This window comes from Quercus lobata, chromosome 8, assembly GCF_001633185.2.
Source record: "Quercus lobata isolate SW786 chromosome 8, ValleyOak3.0 Primary Assembly, whole genome shotgun sequence".
Taxonomy (NCBI): Eukaryota; Viridiplantae; Streptophyta; class Magnoliopsida; order Fagales; family Fagaceae; genus Quercus; species Quercus lobata.
In genome coordinates, this window is record NC_044911.1 from 7,738,553 (window position 1) to 7,758,542 (window position 19,990).

Sequence of the window (19,990 nt, forward strand, 5' to 3'; positions counted from 1 at the left end):
AAGACAATAATTTAGAAAGGACTCCTGTTGTGATTAGTGTCTCAATATTTCACTTGGTTGACCATCAGAGTTTGGACAAGGATAACTTGTTTAAAATTTAAACTAGTGATGTTTATGCTTATATTTAATTAGGGATTTTGATCACTACTATGGTTTATTTCTGATGGATGTGGTTTTAAGACTTTTCTCTGACCAGTTTGGTATGTCTTGTTCAAAACTATTCAGAATTCCTGTGCTTCATCTGACATGACTTGTTGAGACAATACTGAGCTGTGTTCAATGTATCATGAACTTTTCAGCCATGCTCTGCATCCTTGAAAACGGTGCATTGCAAAAGAAGGCATATCTGTGTATTGACTGGACAGGGTTGAACAGTGCGAAGCTGTTAAGCAGCACATGTAGCACTACGAACAACATCTGTGTACCAATGGTGGGCAGGTCACACCCAAAATTGATGCATAGCCAATTCAGGGATGCTCTGCCTCTTCGAAAACGGTGCATTGCAAAGGGTTACACATATGTGTATTCACGTGAGTGGGGATGGGTACGTGTGGTCAGGGTTCAATAGTTTCGAGATGTTGAGTATCACATGCAGAACTACATCAATCAAGTGTAGCAATGATGGACAGCTTACCCCCAAAAATTTGCTTACACTTTTGAAGGGTCCTCTGCATCCTTTAAAATAGTGCATTGCAAAATGTTGCATATCTGTTTATTCACGTGAGCATGGATGATATGACTGGACAGGGTTCAATAGTGTCGAGTTGTTGAGCAGCACATGCAGAACTGCGAACATGACTTCGCCGAACAGTGCCGAGCTGTGTTAGCCTTTTCCAACCTCACTTGCCAAATGCTAGTATTACGAGCAGTGAGTGTAGCAACAGTAGAGAGTTTTATCCCCCTGTTTCCGTACAAACTTTTCAGGGAGTCTTTGCAGGTAGAAAATGTAGTTACATTTTCTCAACATCAATGTAAAATTACATGAAGAAAACTATGCTTCCAAGTTTTACATCAATGGCTTCCGATCATCACAATTGCAATATTAGGGAGCTTCCAAGCAATGCTACAACAAACCAATAACTTGAATGAAACATTTGAAAGGCTGATCAGGCTTTTAGGCCTTTACCCTATTTTTAAGCAAACCAAATATCGTTGTGAGAGTGTTGGGTGAGCCATATGGATTTTCAGTGAGTGAGTGGTTAGTCTGGTTTGGACGAGTCTTTATGTAATGTATCTATATAAAGTAGGACACTATTACAACTAAGATACACAGATACGTGCATATTATATCGTGACTCAAACAACTCATATAAAAGAATTATTCGTATTATTGAATCATATGCGCGGTTGGTCTATGTGGTTTGGATCAGTCTGTATGTATTGAATCTATTAAATTTTCCTACAAGTAATGTGCAATAAATATAATTTGGAGGCATTTCACTTCCTAAGGTTTTCCCTACATTACAAAGCAAAGGACATTGTTCGTCCATGACCCACATTACTTGAATGTAGCAACAAAGAACACGTATGAAAAAAATGAGAAAGTGATTTCACATAAACTTAGCCAAAAGTAATAAACAGTTAATCTTTAGAGTTGCAAAAGTTGAACATACATAATCATCATTTGTCACACATTAACAATAACATCATGTATTGCACATAATGTGTAGACATTAACAACAACGTCTAATGTTCGTAGGTAGAAATTTTTGGAAATCATCATTGCTTGAATCTGAGAAGTCTGAAATATCTGTTTCATCATCTAACGCAGTAATTTCATTAATAGACTTCATGGCTCGCTCTTGCGCCTTCCCCTTTAGATGCTTCCTAGCTTTTTGGATTGCGTGAAAACGATCTAGTCGCCTTTGCATTTGATTGTTCTCTTGTTCAAGACGAGCAAGTATGTTGGCAGGTTCATCTCTAGGTAACTCGGCAGAGCGTGCCTTAGGAACTTGTAACCCGTGCCATCGACAATACACCTCTAACTCACACCTCTTCTCGTATAGGGTTGACCATGGTGGTTCTGCTATAGTGAACTCTATTGCGGTGGTATCTGTACTTAGTTTTGTAGGTTTGCCCATGATGTGTCCGACGCTTCCAAGACTCTCATACGTGTATATTGGCATATTAACGAAATCTCTCTTCTTTCCAACCCATTTTTCTCCATAGTGGTCTGTGTATGTATGTAGTTGTTGATCTGTTGGAACTTGTGATGATGCATTTGTTGAAGTAGGTCCAAACTTGTTTCGCATTGTACGATTTGATGTTGAGGCATTGCGACTCATAGCTTAATCAATCTACGAAGTTAGCGGGGTAGAAAGTTAACATTATATCACTGGTGCATTTATAACCTCATTTCACGGTCCAGGCATTACAGTTTCACTTATTAGGGCCTGTCATGTCAAACCCTTCCGGAAAAACGCTATATGAACAGGATTTTAAATGTTCCTAATGTCACATCAAAGGTGGGCAGTAGTTGCAACAGTAGATGTAAATGAGACATCTGTGCATCCAATTTCACAATTCTGTATTCACGTGAGTGTGGGTGTGAAACAGTGTCGACCTGGGTATCCACATCGTGTAGAGCACCGAACATGACTTGACTAAGCAGCAGCGTCTGTTGGCGCATGTGCTGCGATTGAAGGAGTTTGATATGACTACAGTTGGTGCTACAGAAGCAGGCTGGTGACGTGTGTTTAGAGTTGGAACTTGGTCACCTTCAAACTTCGCTATATTAATTGTGTTTTGTCTTTCACCAGCAAGTTCGCAATATTAATTTATTAATTATGTTTGGTCTTTCACAAAATAAATTATGAAGATCACAGTGTTTTCTGTGATTTGGTCATTTTGAATGTCTGTAAACATCATGGTGTGTAAATATGACGGTGTTCATTATCTTTGGTCATTAAACATTTACAGGTTAAAAGCATCACTTTGGTCTCAGAACCATCACTCTTACAAATTACGTAGCGCCATAGGCTGAAACACTGAAATTTCTCTTGTAATCGTAGCCAATTGATGTGAGACTGCATTTGAGGGAATACCTACTTACTCGACTATTCGATCAAACATCGTGGTCAAAGACTTGTCGGTTTGAAGCGAGGCCCAATTTGGTCTGAATACCACATCTGTTATACCGTAGATGTTGGTGGTGGCTTGAGCTCCTGGTTATATCTGTTTAATTGTGGACTTTACCTTTACAAAATCTTAAACATCAGGGTGTTTATTATCGTTGGTCATTTTCAAGGATGGTAGTCAAAACGCTCTTCCCATAATTCGTGACTGTTGGTTAGAAGAGATTGCACATAGGTAAAACCATGTTCAACCCTGAAACTAAGCTCTCAAACAAACGCGTGCCATAATAATTTACAGGTTGAAAGCACCATTTTGCTCTTAGAACTTTGATGTTAGTGGCTTGAGGTCACTGTTATATCTGTTTAATCGTGTTTGGTCCTTCACAACATACTTAAACTTCACGATGTTTATTATCTTCAGCTCACTGTTATCTAATATATTATGTAAGGGGCCATCACTTCAGGTTTGGATTCCTCATATTTGATTAAAAAAAATCCGTTAGACCTAATGCTAGAGTGAATGAGGTCATGCGAAGTGTCGCTTTTATCTTTTTCGACGAGTCTGCACTGCAAGGTTTCATCAATAAATTATCTAATGAAAATATGATGCATGAGGAATAGTCCAGGCGAGTATCAAATTCAGAATAATATAATTGCTGATTTAAGATCGACAAAAATATCCAATTAGTGGAAAATACATGTAAGCTCAGCAAAACCTCCAATAAAAATAGTTGCCTGAAGTCAAGATATAGCTTCAGCCATTGTTCCAAGGAAAATCTCCTAGGTGGTTCATCGTTAATATCAAAACCTGTAAACGAATTGTGCTTTCACAAAACCTTCGATTTGTATTAATAATTACTATAATCTAAAAACACGTGAGCGTCGTACAGAATTATGAAATAAATGTTATTTACACACAGACTTGGATCTACTTGATATTATATAGAATCACATAATAACATAAAAAATTCTTAGACCATTACATCCATTTCAATAATACTAATGATAGTAACGATGGGCATGAAACTAACCATCATATTAATATATGAAATTACTTTCAACGGATACCATGTTCTTCAAATTGCCACTAAAATAAAAAAATTTAGAACTGTCATACAATTCTCCAAATATGTTATAGTAACCACGAACTGAAAATCGTCCCCCCCTTGGGTACAATACCCAATGGGAATCATCAAGAGTCAGATGGTGTAGAAGGTGGAACAGGACGTCTATAGTGAGCTAAGTCCGCTCGCATAGCTCCAACCTCGGCAAGAAGACCATGTAGAAGCTGACCATGGGCTGCCTGAGTCGTCATAATGGTCTCCATCATAGCATGAAGAGAGGGAGGAAGAGGGCATGTATGTGCTGCATCAACAGTGTCAACATCTATCTCATCATCACCATCCTCGGCAACAACAGATGTGGGATCCCCATGCATGTCCTCATCTTGAACATCTCCAGTAGTAGACCGTACTCGTGGTCTGTTGGATGGACCAACACTGAGGTCGACAACCTTCTTTTGGGCAGTTCGCTGTTTCAGAAATTTGGCTCCTATAGGGGCTTGGATGTGAACCAACTCGTGGGAAGGAAAGTTCTTTAATCCTAAATATTTGAGGACCCTATGGATGAGAACTGGGAAAAACAAAGCATGCCTCTTATACTTGCTCCTACGCACCTTGACAATGGTTTTGATGAAAAGGGAAGGAAAACAAATGGAACTATTGGTGACAAGGGCGTAAAGCAAGATACACCTGTCTACAGGGATTGTATGGATATGAGAGATAGGGAAAATGTTGTGACAAGCTATCCTAAAGAAGATATAATTAAGCTCAGTCAACTCACTTGAGCTAATACTTCGGCCAGAATCCCGATTGTTTGATCGTCCACAAAGAACATCCATAACATCATCAATACGAGGAGACATAGAGTTTGGATAAGTAGGTGTACAAATTATAGGTACATCAAGGGCTTTAGATATGTGCTCCCTAGTTATTGTAAACGGTACATCACGTATGGACGATGTCACCTTGTGACCACCAAGATCCTCATGCACCGATAGATTCGAATAGAATTCTCTAATCAAGTCAGCTGGAGGGGGTTGTATGTTTGTACATAGCGACAGCCAATGCCTAGACTGTAGATTCTCACGAACAAAAGGATGCAGTTCCTGTAAATTGATTTGCCTTTCTCCCCAAATACGCCTACGCTTAATCAAGGTTTCAAAGGTTTGCTCATTTTCTGGCGTGAGGAACCTTAATTGATCAAACACCACTTCAGGTTCGGATGCAGCTTTGCATTTTCCCCTCTTAGTCCTCTTCGGACCCATAACTAATCGATGCTCAGTAGTGCAAACACGATCAGCTCACACAAAAACAGAACCAAAATGAAGTTTGAAGCAGAGAACAAAAATTGAAGAGTAACCAGCTACCATGTGTAGAAAATCATGCACACAATATACTGTCTAGAGTAGTTTACAACAACACAATGAAAAAACAATATTCTTATTCACGAGTTGTTTAGTTGATGCAATAATTGTAATGCATTTTGGTCCGAGTCAATAATTTGAAGTTAGAGACCTAGAGTATATAACAGAAGTCTTATCATATAGGAAACATACAAGTGGATTTAGGAACTGACATATATCATACCATCGTAGCTACATGTAGTAAGTTTCACCAGCTTCTACAAAAAACAGAAAATAAATTGCACAATGTACAGTTCAGACATACAACCAACATATATCTATACCACACACATATGGAGCCACTGGCAAGTTCATTTTGTGGAAGGAAGACAACCTATGACATAGGCAACCTTACTAACAACAATGCATTTGACTAGGCAAACACCCAATTTCATCACAATCTTCATAGACATAGACATAGAAGTGTGAAGCATCAAAATGCAAAATTTGAGAATAATGCACCAACAATGTGTAATTTCAAAGACAGCAACCGTTAAAAGAGTCTTACTATGTAAAATCCTCGACGAATTTGTGCGGGAAATTGTGGGTTCTAGCCAGATGAAGCGAGAGCAATCGAAGATGTAATTTCGGACAGCTGCAAGTTCTCCAGAACTGGGGAAGAGTTAATAAAAATGGGTAATAGAATGTAATGTCCATATAACTCGATTTTCTGGAAATCGAGTTACATGTAATCAAACTTTCAGCACAAGGGCTTACACATAAACCGACTGTCCGTAAATCGAGTTATGTGTAGCACAAATAACAAGAATCCAGTTAATGTTGGAACGGCTTTCTCATAACTCGATGTTGCAGACAACGAGTTAATTTCTAATAACTCGATTATACATAACTCGAGTTATTTTTCTGGGCCCCCAGATATTTGGACTGGTCCAGATGCAGTCTAAGACGAATCGAAGTTTAAAGGTAGGCCTGCCACAATACTCGATTCTACTTGAATCGAGTTCTGTGCAGTGGACACTCACAAGAATTCAAATTCCTCGAGATTTGGAAAATCGAGTTACGTTGTACACATGCACCCACCCAGCCCATATATTTGGACTGGTCCAGATGCTTTTGCAACACTATTGTTATTTATTTTCCCCTTATATTCATCCTTGCTTTTGCAACACTATTGTTCTTTTGAAGGACTACTGCAACAAAAAAAAAAAATATCATCCATTTTGTGTAGATTTGATTTCAATATAATTTAATTATCTTATCCAGAAGCATGAGTATGCTCTCTTGAATTTTAATGTTTTTGTACATGCAGGAAGCTTGGCATTGGAATAGTTCCATACAGTCCTCTTGTTCGTGGTTTTTTAGCTGGCAAAGGAGCCGTGGAAAATTTGGTTGCAAATAGTGTATTGGTACATATTTCACCAGTATTTTGTGTTATTCATTTGTAAGATACAAAGATTTTTCAGGAAACAATGATATTTTTCTTTGAGCAACGATTCATCAAGTTCATTGAATAAAACAGTACCTATTTTAGTCCTTGCAGTTTACAAGAAGTTCCAACTTCATCTATAACATTTGAAAAATTGCTACCAAGTGAAATTTTGAAAATTTAGCTATCAAGCTTTTCAATTTGCCACATTATATTGATTGACACAATTGATGGATTAACTTCTCACTTATTTTTTAAACATCTAAATTTGCAAACATCAAAAATAATGACTAACCTATGTTGCACATGGTGTTATTGTATTAAAGTGTTACAATATATACAAAACATACAACAATGTCATCTAAAAAGAACAAAATCCTATAGCAATAACAATGTTGACCCCCCTAAAATAAAATCCAAGAGTCGCCATTCAATGTAATATAATTGAATGACATGCAAAAAGGCCAAAATCCAAACAAAAGCGCAGAAAAAAATACAGCATCACATTCATTTTAAAATACATATGAAAGTTCATCATAGTAATTAAAAATTTTCCAAGAGTGAAACTCTAAACATCACAAAAGTACCCAATCAATAAAGTTGCAAACTGGGATGAACAAAATAGGGATGAATAGTAAAGTTGCAAAGTAAACACACTCTGAACATCACATAATATTATCATCACTTTGCATCCACCCTAACCACTTAGTCTTGGCACTTGAAAATGTGGACGTTTAACAGAACACCGTCCCTCATAATCAGCTCAAATACGCAAACATCTCCTACTTGCAAACTATTTTCCCTCACAAATGCAGTCCAACCAGCTGATACGACACATGATGAACCCCCACGTCGTTCATAAATGTATAGCTTCACAGGCCATAATCGGTCCACAATCTGGAGCTTGACAGGGAGTATACTTGCTTTGGTGTAGTCCTTGGTAAACCCGTCTCTTGGTAAGTAGTTGATAATGTCTTGGGTAAACTCTGTACAAGGAACAATAATAGATATTTAACAAATATATTCCAGCAACAAGTATCTATTTGATCTACATCTTTTCACCTAAAAACACAAATAAGAAAAAATAATTCCAAACAAAATGTCCAGCCACAAGTATCTAGTGTGACAATCTTTCTAATTGATCTATGAAAAATGATAGTTAATGGGAGTTGCATTTCTAAATTACAAAAATATTCCATTTTAGTGAAGCTAAAAGCTTACCGCACGATCCTTGCCATTAACGTAGGATGGACGCATGATAACAGTGAAAAGGGGATTTTCTGATTTAAAAGCATTGGCTATAACAAGATTTTTAGCTACACCACCGTCTTTCTTAGGATGGGCTGATCCTGAAAGAAGTTGAAAATACGAAGTCATGCACATAAAATTAATAGAGCAGAAGCTAAACAAATCACTTGCTTACAAAAGTGTAACATTCAAACCTGAACCCTCTCCCCTATAAAAGTGTTTGATGATTTCAACAGAGCTGTCATCACTCTCATCATCTTCGATCCTATGAACTTGGAGTTCGTCGTCTAAAGTATAGTCTATTTCTGTTGCAGTGGCATCAAATATGAGTACATGAAACTGTGAATTTCCTTCATATTTGAAAACCAGCAAGTGGCCCACGGCTACACCATGAGAGCTTGCAAATTCGGACCAACCATTTTGAAACCAAACCCCCCCAGCATGTTGTGTCAACTTGACTTTCCATTTTCTACCATTTGGAATAGTGAGAAAGGCCATATCTGACAGGTCCACTCCAAATTTCTGCACGAACTTATCTGGAATCCGCTGTAAAAAGAATCTCCATAACATAAATGCAGGCTAGGGAAATAAACACATGCAATCAATCCTTATACACAATGCTAGAAAATAAAAGTTTGAATGATGGCAGAATACTTCTTAGTTACAGCCCCCCACCCCCACACAAAAAAGAAAAGAAAATCAAACAAAATAAAATGTAATCCTGCAACATTGACGTTATATTTAATAGCTATAACAGTAACAAATCTTATGAATTTTGAAACCAAATTATACAACCTAATCTTATAACCAAAATAACCATCAATAGCTGTCAACATTTTACATTTCTCTGTTGTTGTTGAAATGTAAAAAATTTTGGGGAAATGTTGTATTTTGATAATGTGTCTGTGATTTGGTTTTGGGGTGTTGGGGAAACATTGAAGATGACCCACTTTTGTTTATGGGCAGGATTTGGATTTAGACGTAGTAATTTTTGCCACTTAGACACTTCATAAGTTTGTGAACTCTAAAAAACAAATGATAAAAAGAGTGAACGATTTCTGTATCCTAGTTTGATCCCAGGACATAGTTTCACAGTTTAAATTGAGTTATACATCTGTGGTGACCCTATAAGCCCTATCACATTTTCAAAAAAATGCCATCTGCTCTTGCTCTGTATTTATTTTTCCTCAATCTCTACCATGCGCTTATCCCTGTTTCATTTTTTGTTCATATAAAAGTGTACGATGCAAAAGTACTTTGTTATGTGACTGTGTTCTTCTTAAAGTGTAACCTACGTATTGCAAAATGAAAGTTTTTCTGACTACAACAAATGTACATTTTTTCAAGAATCACAAATAAAGAAGATGAAGTGTACGAATTGTATAATTAGCATATGATTTTCAGAGGAATCTAGTTTATAAATTTGAGCATACTTACAAGCTTTCCTTCTTGAACAGCATTCGGCAGAATAATCTTGAAAAAGTGTGGGGACCGATCAGCAGGACCATCGTCGTTGTCTCTCCGCCATTGAGAAGCCATTTTTCTGGTTCTCCAAACTTTCGCTGAGAAGAAGTTGAACAGTTGCTGCTTCGTACGTTTGAGCACTAAATAGTGGGTTGGTCATACACATAACCCGATTATTAATAAATCGAGTTATGTGTACTGGGACTAAAAGGAGTCCATGCTGTGTGCAGTCTATCTCAGAGGAATCCATGTTGTGCGTGGTGGTTTGGAAGTAACTCCATTTGAAGTAACTCGATATCCTGAACATCAGGTTAAAGTAGAATTACTCGATACTACAGAAATCGAGTTACATGCGAATAACTCGCTTATAAAGAAATCGAGTTAAGATAATTGGACTGGTCCCGAGGTAGTCCAAGAGGAATCTAACTGTAGACACGTCTTCAACGTACCTCGAAGCTACAGAAATCGAGTTCTTCTGAACGTAACTCGGTAATAGGTAAATCGAGTTACGTGGAATCTACATGTAGAAAATGGTCTTCAACGTATCTCGACGTTATAGATCTCGAGTTTTCTCCACATAACTCTGTAATAAGTAACTCGAGTTCCGGTGACCAGGCTTCCCCACCCAGCCCAGATAATTGGACTGGCCCAGAGGCAGTCCAAGAGGAATCTAAGTGTAGAGAATGGTCTTCAACGTATCTCGATGCTAAAGATATCGAGTTATTTTCAACATAACTCGGTAATAACTTAATCGAGTTACGTTGACTGGCTTCCCGACCCAGCCCAGATAATTGGACTGGTCCACAGGCAGTCCAAGAGGAATCTAAGTGTAGAGAATGGTCTTCAACGTATCTCGATGCTAAAGATATCGAGTTATTTTCAACATAACTCGGTAATAAGTTAATCGAGTAATGCCTGGACTGGCTTCCCGACCCAGCCCAGATAATTGGACTGGTCCACAGGCAGTCCAAGAGGAATCTAAGTGTAGAGAATGGTCTTCAACGTATCTCGATGCTATAGATATCGAGTTATTTTCAACATAACTCGGTAATAAGTTAATCGAGTAATACCTGGACTGGCTTCCCGACCCAGCCCAGATATTTGGACTGGTCCAGAGGCAGTCCAAGAGGAATCTAAGTGTGCACAATGGTCTTCAACGTATCTCGATGCTAAAGATATCGAGTTATTTTCAACATAACTCGGTAATAAGTTAATCGAGTAATACCTGGACTGGCTTCCCGACCCACCCAGACTGGTCCAGCAGTCCAAGAGGACTTTGGACTGGTCCAGAGATAGCAGTCCAAGAGGAATCCAGCTATTTGGAGTGTGCAGTCCAAGAGGAATCTAGCTGTGTGAGTCTCTCCAACGTAACTCGGTACCCTATAAATCGAGTTATGTTGAACGTAACTCGGATCTAGAGAAATCGAGTAACCCAGATACTTGACAATTGAAAATGGATACAGTCGTAGGGGATGGAAAATGGACTACTACGTAACTCATTATCTGGAAAATCGAGTTTCATTTAGTATAACCTTTCTACTTGTAGTTTTGCTTGCGACTTGCACTGTTCACACCCATTCAGTATCGTGCTTATTCATAGTAAAAGTGGACCTGCTGACAACCATGCTGTGAACAACAAGTCATCCATACAAATCATAACCAACCACATCCATCAGTAACATTCCCCCATTTGCATTATGCGAATAAAAAAAATCATCCATATATACAAGCTTATTTGTAAGTAAAGACATACTATGCATTTAAATCAGTTGATGTACAAAAATAAAAAGTTCCATTTCTGCATTTTAAACATTCTTCACAATTGTAAGTTGAAACTTGGACAGCATCCGCCAACAATGGTTTTAGGCAAACATGGAGTCATAGCATTTGAGTGACACCTTCTTTTTGTTCTTTTCAGAAGTTGCCTCCTTTCTGAGGAGTAGCCAACACAGAAATTAGTATACAACCCATGGTAATTAATAAATTGAATTGACAAATATAGAAGAGCATTCAGGCTTGCCTGCTTAAATGAGGAGCATCTACAGTTACACCTTGGCAACAATTACAAATCTACAGCAAAACATATACAGTTAGGGAAATAGAGACCTCATGAATACTAGAATATGTACACGACAAACAATAAGATTGAAAGAACACCAAAACTGGGACAAAAGACTTGGAATGGTAATATGTAGGAGTTAAGACTAACTGCAACTACTTGAAGAAGTAATCACAAGATTGCCCAAAGTGGAGCTACATTTGATACAATGGTATTACTATCATGGTTCCGATCTACAAATTACTGCCCACATCTTAATTATAACTCATATAATGTAATATCTAAACATGTAAAGAAGAATAACTTATGATACCCCCCTGTTAGTATGATTTGTAATTGTTACCTGCTACATAGCACCATGGCTTGTTGAAGCCACATTTCGAGTTGGACATGTACGACGGTTATGACCCTCTTGGCGACACAACCCACACTTCAACTTTGGTCCATTCTCAATCCACAATGAGGTTGGCAACTCCCTATCCTCGTCATCCATCTCATTGCGGATTCTCGTGGACTTGGGCCGACCTTTCTCACGGATCAACCGCTGGTTTGGCATCACGGTTCTCCTTTCTGCTGGCTCTGGCCATTCTAACCTATCTTTTAGTGGTTGGAATATAGGCTCATAGCTGTGATACCGTTCTTCAAGGCGGTAGAAATGATCCATATACTCAGTGGCATCATGGTTGTGTTTGGCACAAACTGCTATCAAGTGGGAACAAGGGATCTTGTTTGCTTCCCATTTGCCGCACGTGCATGTCATGTCTATGAGGGAAACCCTATGGGTGTGATCTCCCCCGCCAGTGTTCAACAGTGAAGACTGTGTCTCCACTGTATATAACCGTTGTTGCGCACTCATCCTTCTAACAATATGGAGCTTCGCCTTCTCTTGATTTTCCTCGAACTTGTCATAGGCATATTTGCACCACACTTGCCCCTCTTCCAACTTCTCTAGGGTTTTGTTTCGACGTTCGTCAAAGTATGAGTTCACCTTGTAAAATGTAAACTTCACCATTGCAGTTATGGGCAAGCTACGTGCGCCCTTAAGTACCCCATTGAAGCACTCTGACAGGTTGGTTGTCATTGCCCCATATCGGTGCCCATGGTCATGTACAAGTGTCCACTTTTCTTGATTTACCTCCTTAAGATAGTCGTACGCAGCCGGGTTGACATTCTTGATGCAATCCATGGTGTTCTCAAACTTCCTAACTTGATTCGCAGTTGCTGCGTTCCATACCAAGTTCTTCAACGGCACACTATTGAAGTTAGTGTTAACATTGCTTACTAAATGGCGGAGGCAATACTGGTGATGGGTTAAGGGCGGTTGCAAGTAGCCCCTAGTGGTGTCATCGAAGCATGATTGTATCCCACGATGCCTGTCGGATATTATACACAAATTGGTGCGGTCTGTAACATAGGTCAACAGGCATGCCAAGAACCATCCCCATGTCTCCGTGCTCTCGCTTTCGACAACGGCAAATGCGAGTGGATAAACCTCGTTGTTACCATCTGTTGCCATTGCTATCAACAGCTTTCCTTTGTACTTGCCATAAAGGTGCGTTGCATCTATGCTTATCACCGGCCTGCAATGCCTAAACCCTCTAATACACGGACCGAAAGCCCAAAACGCGGAGTTGAATATACAAGTCCCCGGGACATGGGGGTCACACTTTAATGTGGTCACAGTATCCGGATCTGCATCAGACAATGCAGCTAGAAATCGTGGCAATTCTGCGTACGACTCGTCAAAATCCCCGTAAATACGTGCAACTGCCTTCTGTTTGGCTTCCCAAACCTTGTACATAGTTACATCATGCCCATGCCTTGCATGCAACATACTACGCAAGTCCCTTACCTTTCGGGTTAGGTCTTCCCGTACATACTTCTCAAGTGCAATGGAGATGAACTTTGAATCCATCATCCGCCCATCAGTTGGTAGCTGGAGGGATGAGCAACTATGAGGACCCTTACATGTACTAATAACCCACATCCCGTGCTTCTTGCTGCAATTGGCCCGAATTGACCACAGACATGCCTCATTCTTACACCGCACTACCAGCCTATTGGTGTCAGACTTGATGACCTTGTATTGCTTATTATGCTCCACAGAGTAGAGGGTCAACACATATTGAACAGAGGCTTTATTCTTGAATAGCATCCCCCTTGCTGGGTGGTCATCTTTATGCCAACTTGTAAGATGTCCTGTACCCAATGCAGGTGATGGGTCATTAATATTGTCCCATGTGTTTGATGTGAACCATTCTGGGATAGGAACTGTTGTAAGGCAATCCTCCTCGTTATTTTCGATCAGTGGTACATCTAAGACCTCCGCGTTGTCCACTGGTCCATCAGTATCAATGAACTCTTCATACACATCTCGGCTGCCATCAATATCAATTCCCCCGTCCATATCAGCTTGGACATGCTCATATGTGTGAGTAGACCCTCCCACATCATGTGTATTGGTGGCGCCCACCACTTCGGTGTTGTCCAAATGATCAACCGCACTACATGGTTCATTATTGTAGGGGAAAGGCGTGGCATAGGCAAAGGGAGGATGCACGTCAACCGACAATGAGTGTGGCTCTTCCACCCCACTGGCATGTTGTGAACTTGCACTACCATGGAACCCAACAGCCTCAACAGTTACATACAAGTCGGACGCTATGAACTGGGGGGTCCGCTTAATCACTGCCCACATCATGTCCACGTCAGCATTGCAACCCAACGGATTTGAGTTGTAGACAACCTGAGTACTCACAAGTATCTGGGGGGCACGGTACACAATGGATATCTTATGTGACTCCTTGTCCAACCGTAGAGCTTCCATTATCTTCCGGTGCATTTTTCTCAAGTGTGTTCCCCATTTCAACTCAATGAACTTCTGCTTCACTGACTCGCCTTTATAGGACAGCCCATGCAAGTCATGGAAATATTGTTCCCCATCATAGTAAACGTAGAAGCAGTGACGACCCATGCCAGACCTGGATAAGGACAATTAATTGTGGTTATCATGCAGAAGATAGGGGGTTATGTTAATGCAACAGTAATTAATCTTTTACAGATGCACTATGATGCTATCCTAATTATAGGTGTACACACTTGATTCGTTTGGACACAAACATTGGCCTTTTAGGGGAGACATGCCACAACAAAGAATCAGGGTGTTTGTAATATCGCTTGGTAAGGATGCAATATGGAGTAGGAAAATGCAAACATGGTCAGTAAAACTTGTTCACCTCGCAGGCTTTCTTTTTCAGAACCCACACAGTAAAGACTTTCAGAACTGAAAGAGCCATACAATTTAAACCTCAGTATACATTACACAGCATTGTTAATATGTATGAATGAATGCATATGTCATCATATTAATTCACCGTACAATGTTTGTTTATATATATGTTTATTTAGAATGATTATATACATATTTCCCAAAAGAATTCTCAAAAATAATTATTATATACATTACTATATAAAACTCGACATATTTAGGAACAATATGTATACAATGTCACTATCACACACACACACACACACATAAGATTATTCTCACATAAGTCATAATAGTACTGTTATCTAATTAATCGTTTCTTGGACAATTTTTTCCAGGATTTTCAATGTATTAACAGTTTTTGCAATTCCTAACAAAATGTTTCAAAAAATTGGTGCCCTAAGCACATACATTATATGTAAACATACCTATACATGTGTGTGTGTATATATATATATATATACATGTGATCATATATGGGTAGGTAGCTTTGTTTATATTTACATATATTTGCATATACATAGGGACATACATGTATATATATATATATATATGTGTGTGTGTGTGTATGTGTGTGTATATATATATACATATATTTGGGAATGCCACATATACATCTTATGATATGGGTAAGTACGTTTGTCTATATATACATATATCTATACATACATACATTTATGTATATATATACACACACATAATGTCAGAATGGTTGTAGAAAGCAATCCAAATTATAAGTTGTAATGTAAGTCAATCCATTTATAAGTAGTTATGTAAGTGAATATATACCTGTCAGGGAAGATATGCCAGAACAAAGAAGAAGGGGACCACAGCAACAGCACGCCTGGTGAGGATGCAATAATGACAAGGAAAATGGCAGAAGAGTTAGCAAACTTTGTTCACCTCATAGGCTTTCTTTTTCAGAGACCAGACAGTGAAGGTTTTCAACACAGATAGAGCCAGACACGTGCATGGATTCTGAAATGTGGGGAGGGGGACAACATGACTCGATATTAAGGAAATCGATTTTATATAAAACTCGATACCACATAAATCGAGTTACTGTTGACAAGACATATTGAAATGACGGAGTTTCAGAAACTCGGTTAATAAGAAGTCGAGTTACATGTAACTCCGCATGCTATAACTCGATTTCTATAGAATCGAGTTTTAGCCCCATTTCCTCTACAAAAGCCCACTTCACACGTTAGAAGGTGCAACCACATTCTAGTGCAAAGAATTCCCACCATTGCGTTTTTGTAGAGCAGGATGGGACGAACCTATGTTGTGTTTAACGGTCGTGTTCCAGGCATATACGACAGTTGGCTAGATGCGAGTAGACAAGTTCATAAATTCCCAAACGCCAATCACAAATCATATAAAGATCGAAGGGAAGCCGAAGCTGCATACATGGAGTATTTGCATGGTAATGGTATGGGCGTGCATGGTGGTGCGTCTACATCGTCGGAAACTCCAAACATATCAACCTCAACTCCACATAGCACTTCTCAAAGCGAAGGAACCAACTATGGCAATGGAGACATTAGGCACACTTTGTTAAGGTATCAGTTGGAAGTTGCCATTGAGGAGCGTGACCACGCAAGGAGGATCGCAACGTTGAGTGCAAACATGTTGAATGAAGTGGTGGCTCATGTTGTGGGGGATGATGAAGTTGATGCACCCACGAGACAACGTACGGATGCATGAATGCAAAAGTACGACTTCTTGTTGTGGTATTTAGTAAGATATGTGTATACTTCCAAGTACCATCTGTTGTCATGTGTGCTTTAAGTAGAAGTGTCATCGTTTTCCAATTGTTTCACTAGCAGATATGTATATATAGAAAAATAACCTTATTATTTTTGTTTTTGGACTACTTTGGTCTTATTCGGTCCATTATATCTACTTTGGTCTTATTCGGTCCACTGTGGTTTCTAGGAAAATCGGTGTACTACATTCTATTTACTCTATTTGATCCTATTCAGTCAACTTTGGTCGTACCCCGTCTATTTGATTCACTGCAGTCCATTATTGTGTAGTTACAAAATACTAGATCAGCCTATACACAATGAGCCACGATTAACGAATGTACATGACGTAAAAAACAACAATGAATTGCATAACCTCTACATGAACGATTTGGAAATCCTCCTCGTTGGAGGATTCACTGCAATCCATACCAATCAAAGAAAATTCAAAGTTTAAAAAAGATAGGATTGGAATTATTCATACATGATAAATCGTCCAACATTAGAAAATTATCTAAATTCTTCAAGTCAATTCTGAAAATTTTAATAGCCACAATATAGGAAGTCCAGAACAAAATGACCATGAATAAAAATTGACACCAACCAACTAAAAAAACAAATAACACAGCTATATAAAGGTTCTTGAATCCCAAACACAGTAAATAAAACCCTAAAATTATGATGTACCTTGTAATATTATTCTGAATTAGAAAAAAAATGAACACTTAAAATTTAAAAGTTACGTAAAAAGACTCGCATTACATGGAATACTACAGGTTTCAATAAATACATTACTATATCTTCCCTCTAGCTAGCTCCATTGGACAAAACAGGTTCATCTCTATGAGAGTGGTCTTGCCACTGCCAATTCTGCCAACAATACGTATTTTGTGCCCTTCCTCAAATGTGCAACTGATCCCCCTCAGAACAAGTGCATCAGCCTATATTTGATCTGTTTAGGAAACAATGATATATAAAGCCATATTATAAAGCCAAGTTTGAAGCAAATAACACAACTCTCAATCATGTGAAGATAAATACAAAACCAGTCAGATTGGTAATGAATGCCAAAGCATTAGTCCGCTTATTTAGAATGATTATATACATATTTCCCAAAAGAATTCTCAAAAATAATTATTATATACATTACTATATAAAACTCGACATATTTAGGAACAATATGTATACAATGTCACTATCACAATGTCCGGAAGAGCAACTTCAAATCAAGAATCAATCTCACTTCCGTCAAAAGTGCAAGCACTCCTTTCCCATCAAATACTCCACAGGAGACAAAGAGGGATCATCATGTCTAAATTTTTTAGCAATCAAACCATGTAAAGCACTAAACATATGAGGATTACCCATGTCAACAGTTTGGTCAATTAATGCCAACTTATAGATCAGAAGTCTTATTAAATGCTTCTTCCACTTCTAACTTACAGGAAGCTCAAAGAAAATATGTTTGATGATCACCAAACAGACATGTAAGAAGAAAATTTTACAGCATCGTTAGTTTGCAAAATCTACAATTATTTTCATTCCCACATGATTTCAACACATTGCAGATAAGGATATATATATATATATATATATATATAAAGCACAATGAAGGCAAATAAATGGAAAAAATACCTGTATGCCCAACAAAAGTATGTGTACATTTGCTTCCTCTCCAAAGTTTTAAAGTTGTATCACTTGAACCTAAAATCGTGGTAGCATAAAAATGAACCCCATAAGTTCATAGTGAAAGACATAGTTGGATCTATGCATTCCAATCTGATGTAACCAGTTCCAACTACCAACAAAATCTAAAACAATATCTAGCAGAACAGTCATCTACTGAATCATATTATACCTGTAACAAGCTCGCCTGAAGGCAGCTTTATGAGTGCTTGGATTGCTGCCTTATGAGCCTCCCAGGATTCTGAAGGTTGGCCACTTCTCCAACGTCATAATGTGCTGTGGTGAAGGAGACATTAGATACTAACCGAAAATTATTGAGAAAAATGCATATACCTTTGTAAGCATAGATAATAATTCAAACCCAAAAAACGGCAATACACAAACAATAAAAGTAACATTCAAACAGTATGCAAATTTTTCATTAACGCCTCCATCATTTCATTAAAGCAAATGATGGACAAGATTTGATTCATTGGCCAATGACACACACAACATATATATATATATATATATACTGAAAATCATAAAATAAGAAGGCTAATCGATGAAAAAATCAATAATCAATTAAATGTTTCTCATTGGGTTCCCAATTTGCTACCAAAATGAAAAGGTAATATATACAATGATAAATAACAATTACAAACCCCAAGAAGCGAAAGGAACAAAACATGCACACATAACTAAGATTTTTGCCGTTTTCAGCTTTGGGTAAGTTATATTGTGAGCTGCTCTAGAACTCAGAAAAAAAAAATATAAATTCTATTTTTATTTGTTCCTACTAACGAACTTGTAATCAAATGTACACAGATCTAATCATTCTAGAGAGGAGGGAATTTAAAGGAGATTAAAAATAAGAAAATGGGAAGGAGGATGTACCAATCTAGGAATTGTAGGGAAGGCGAATCAGAAAATTAGGAGAGAGACACATACCTAGCCAAGCATTGTAGAGACTCGGATAAATGATTTGCTACAAAGGAGTTGGTTCTACCATTGATCCGCATAAACTTCGTCATCGAACTCTTTTACAGAAAGTATCAAATTACTTCTTCTTCATCAACAATACCACACATTTGTTTCTCACAAAAATAACAAAAATAAAAAAACAAATTACTCTCTTACAACCCACTTTACTGTAGCTAACAACATACAAAAACACAAGAAAGTTTGGCTTCAAATGAATACCAATCCAGACATTTGTCAAATTGCAATCAAAACTCCAAGTGCAGAAAAACTTCCTAATACATCAATAAATACAATACGCCTTATGGGTTTTCTCCAAAATATCAATTTCTTGACAACAAACACATTGACAGCCAGTATTCTCCCTAAGCAATGATCCAGAAATAGATGCACAGCCACCAAGATTCTCCCCAATTAGTAGAACATTTTGCATGCTTATTCCAGTCACCTATACACATGAAGAATAAGCACACAAGGACAATCCAGCTCAATGGCCTTTTCGTGTCCACCATTGCAGTTAGGTCTAAAAAAAAAATACGACTTTAGAAGAAAAGTGAAACGTAACTATGCAGTCACCTATAGGCAGGAAGTATAAGCATACACTAAGGCATTTAATGATCTTTTCGTTTTCG

General features: G+C 38.2%; 1 protein-coding gene and 2 long non-coding RNA genes across 4 annotated transcripts; all 3 read right to left on the reverse strand.

Annotated features, from left to right (window-relative positions):
- Positions 1–7,630: 7,630 nt before the first annotated feature.
- LOC115956257 (B3 domain-containing protein At4g01580-like) lies at positions 7,631–9,712 on the reverse strand. The gene is made up of 4 exons (XM_031074687.1): positions 9,611–9,712; positions 8,368–8,719; positions 8,152–8,274; positions 7,631–7,911 (listed from the first exon to the last, which is right to left on the reverse strand). Exons 1-4 carry the CDS (start codon positions 9,710–9,712, stop codon positions 7,631–7,633), a joined length of 858 nt encoding a protein of 285 aa, XP_030930547.1.
- Positions 9,713–17,361: 7,649 nt separating this feature from the next.
- LOC115958430 lies at positions 17,362–19,430 on the reverse strand. Of its 2 annotated transcripts, none has more exons than XR_004084532.1 (4): positions 19,329–19,430; positions 18,571–18,674; positions 18,348–18,416; positions 17,362–17,653 (listed from the first exon to the last, which is right to left on the reverse strand). It is a non-coding gene; the product is annotated as an uncharacterized LOC115958430 (long non-coding RNA). The 2 variants fall into 2 exon arrangements; XR_004084531.1 differs by having other exon boundaries at positions 17,362–17,664.
- Positions 19,431–19,490: 60 nt separating this feature from the next.
- On the reverse strand, positions 19,491–19,985 carry LOC115958431. Its single transcript, XR_004084533.1, has 2 exons — positions 19,924–19,985; positions 19,491–19,806 (listed from the first exon to the last, which is right to left on the reverse strand). It is a non-coding gene; the product is annotated as an uncharacterized LOC115958431 (long non-coding RNA).
- Between the last annotated feature and the right edge of the window lie 5 nt (positions 19,986–19,990).

What these genes read in the sequence shown, in the direction of transcription:
- LOC115956257 (XM_031074687.1), bottom strand. Translation starts at nt 9,712, where the DNA reads ATGGCTTCTCAATGGCGGAGAGACAACGACGATGGTCCTGCTGATCGG. An exon ending in CTGTTCAAGAAGGAAAGCTT is followed by an intron (nt 8,720 to 9,610) that starts GTAAGTATGCTC and finishes TTCTTTTTACAG; the next exon opens with CGGATTCCAGATAAGTTCGT. An exon ending in TTATAGGGGAGAGGGTTCAG is followed by an intron (nt 8,275 to 8,367) that starts GTTTGAATGTTA and finishes AACTTCTTTCAG; the next exon opens with GATCAGCCCATCCTAAGAAA.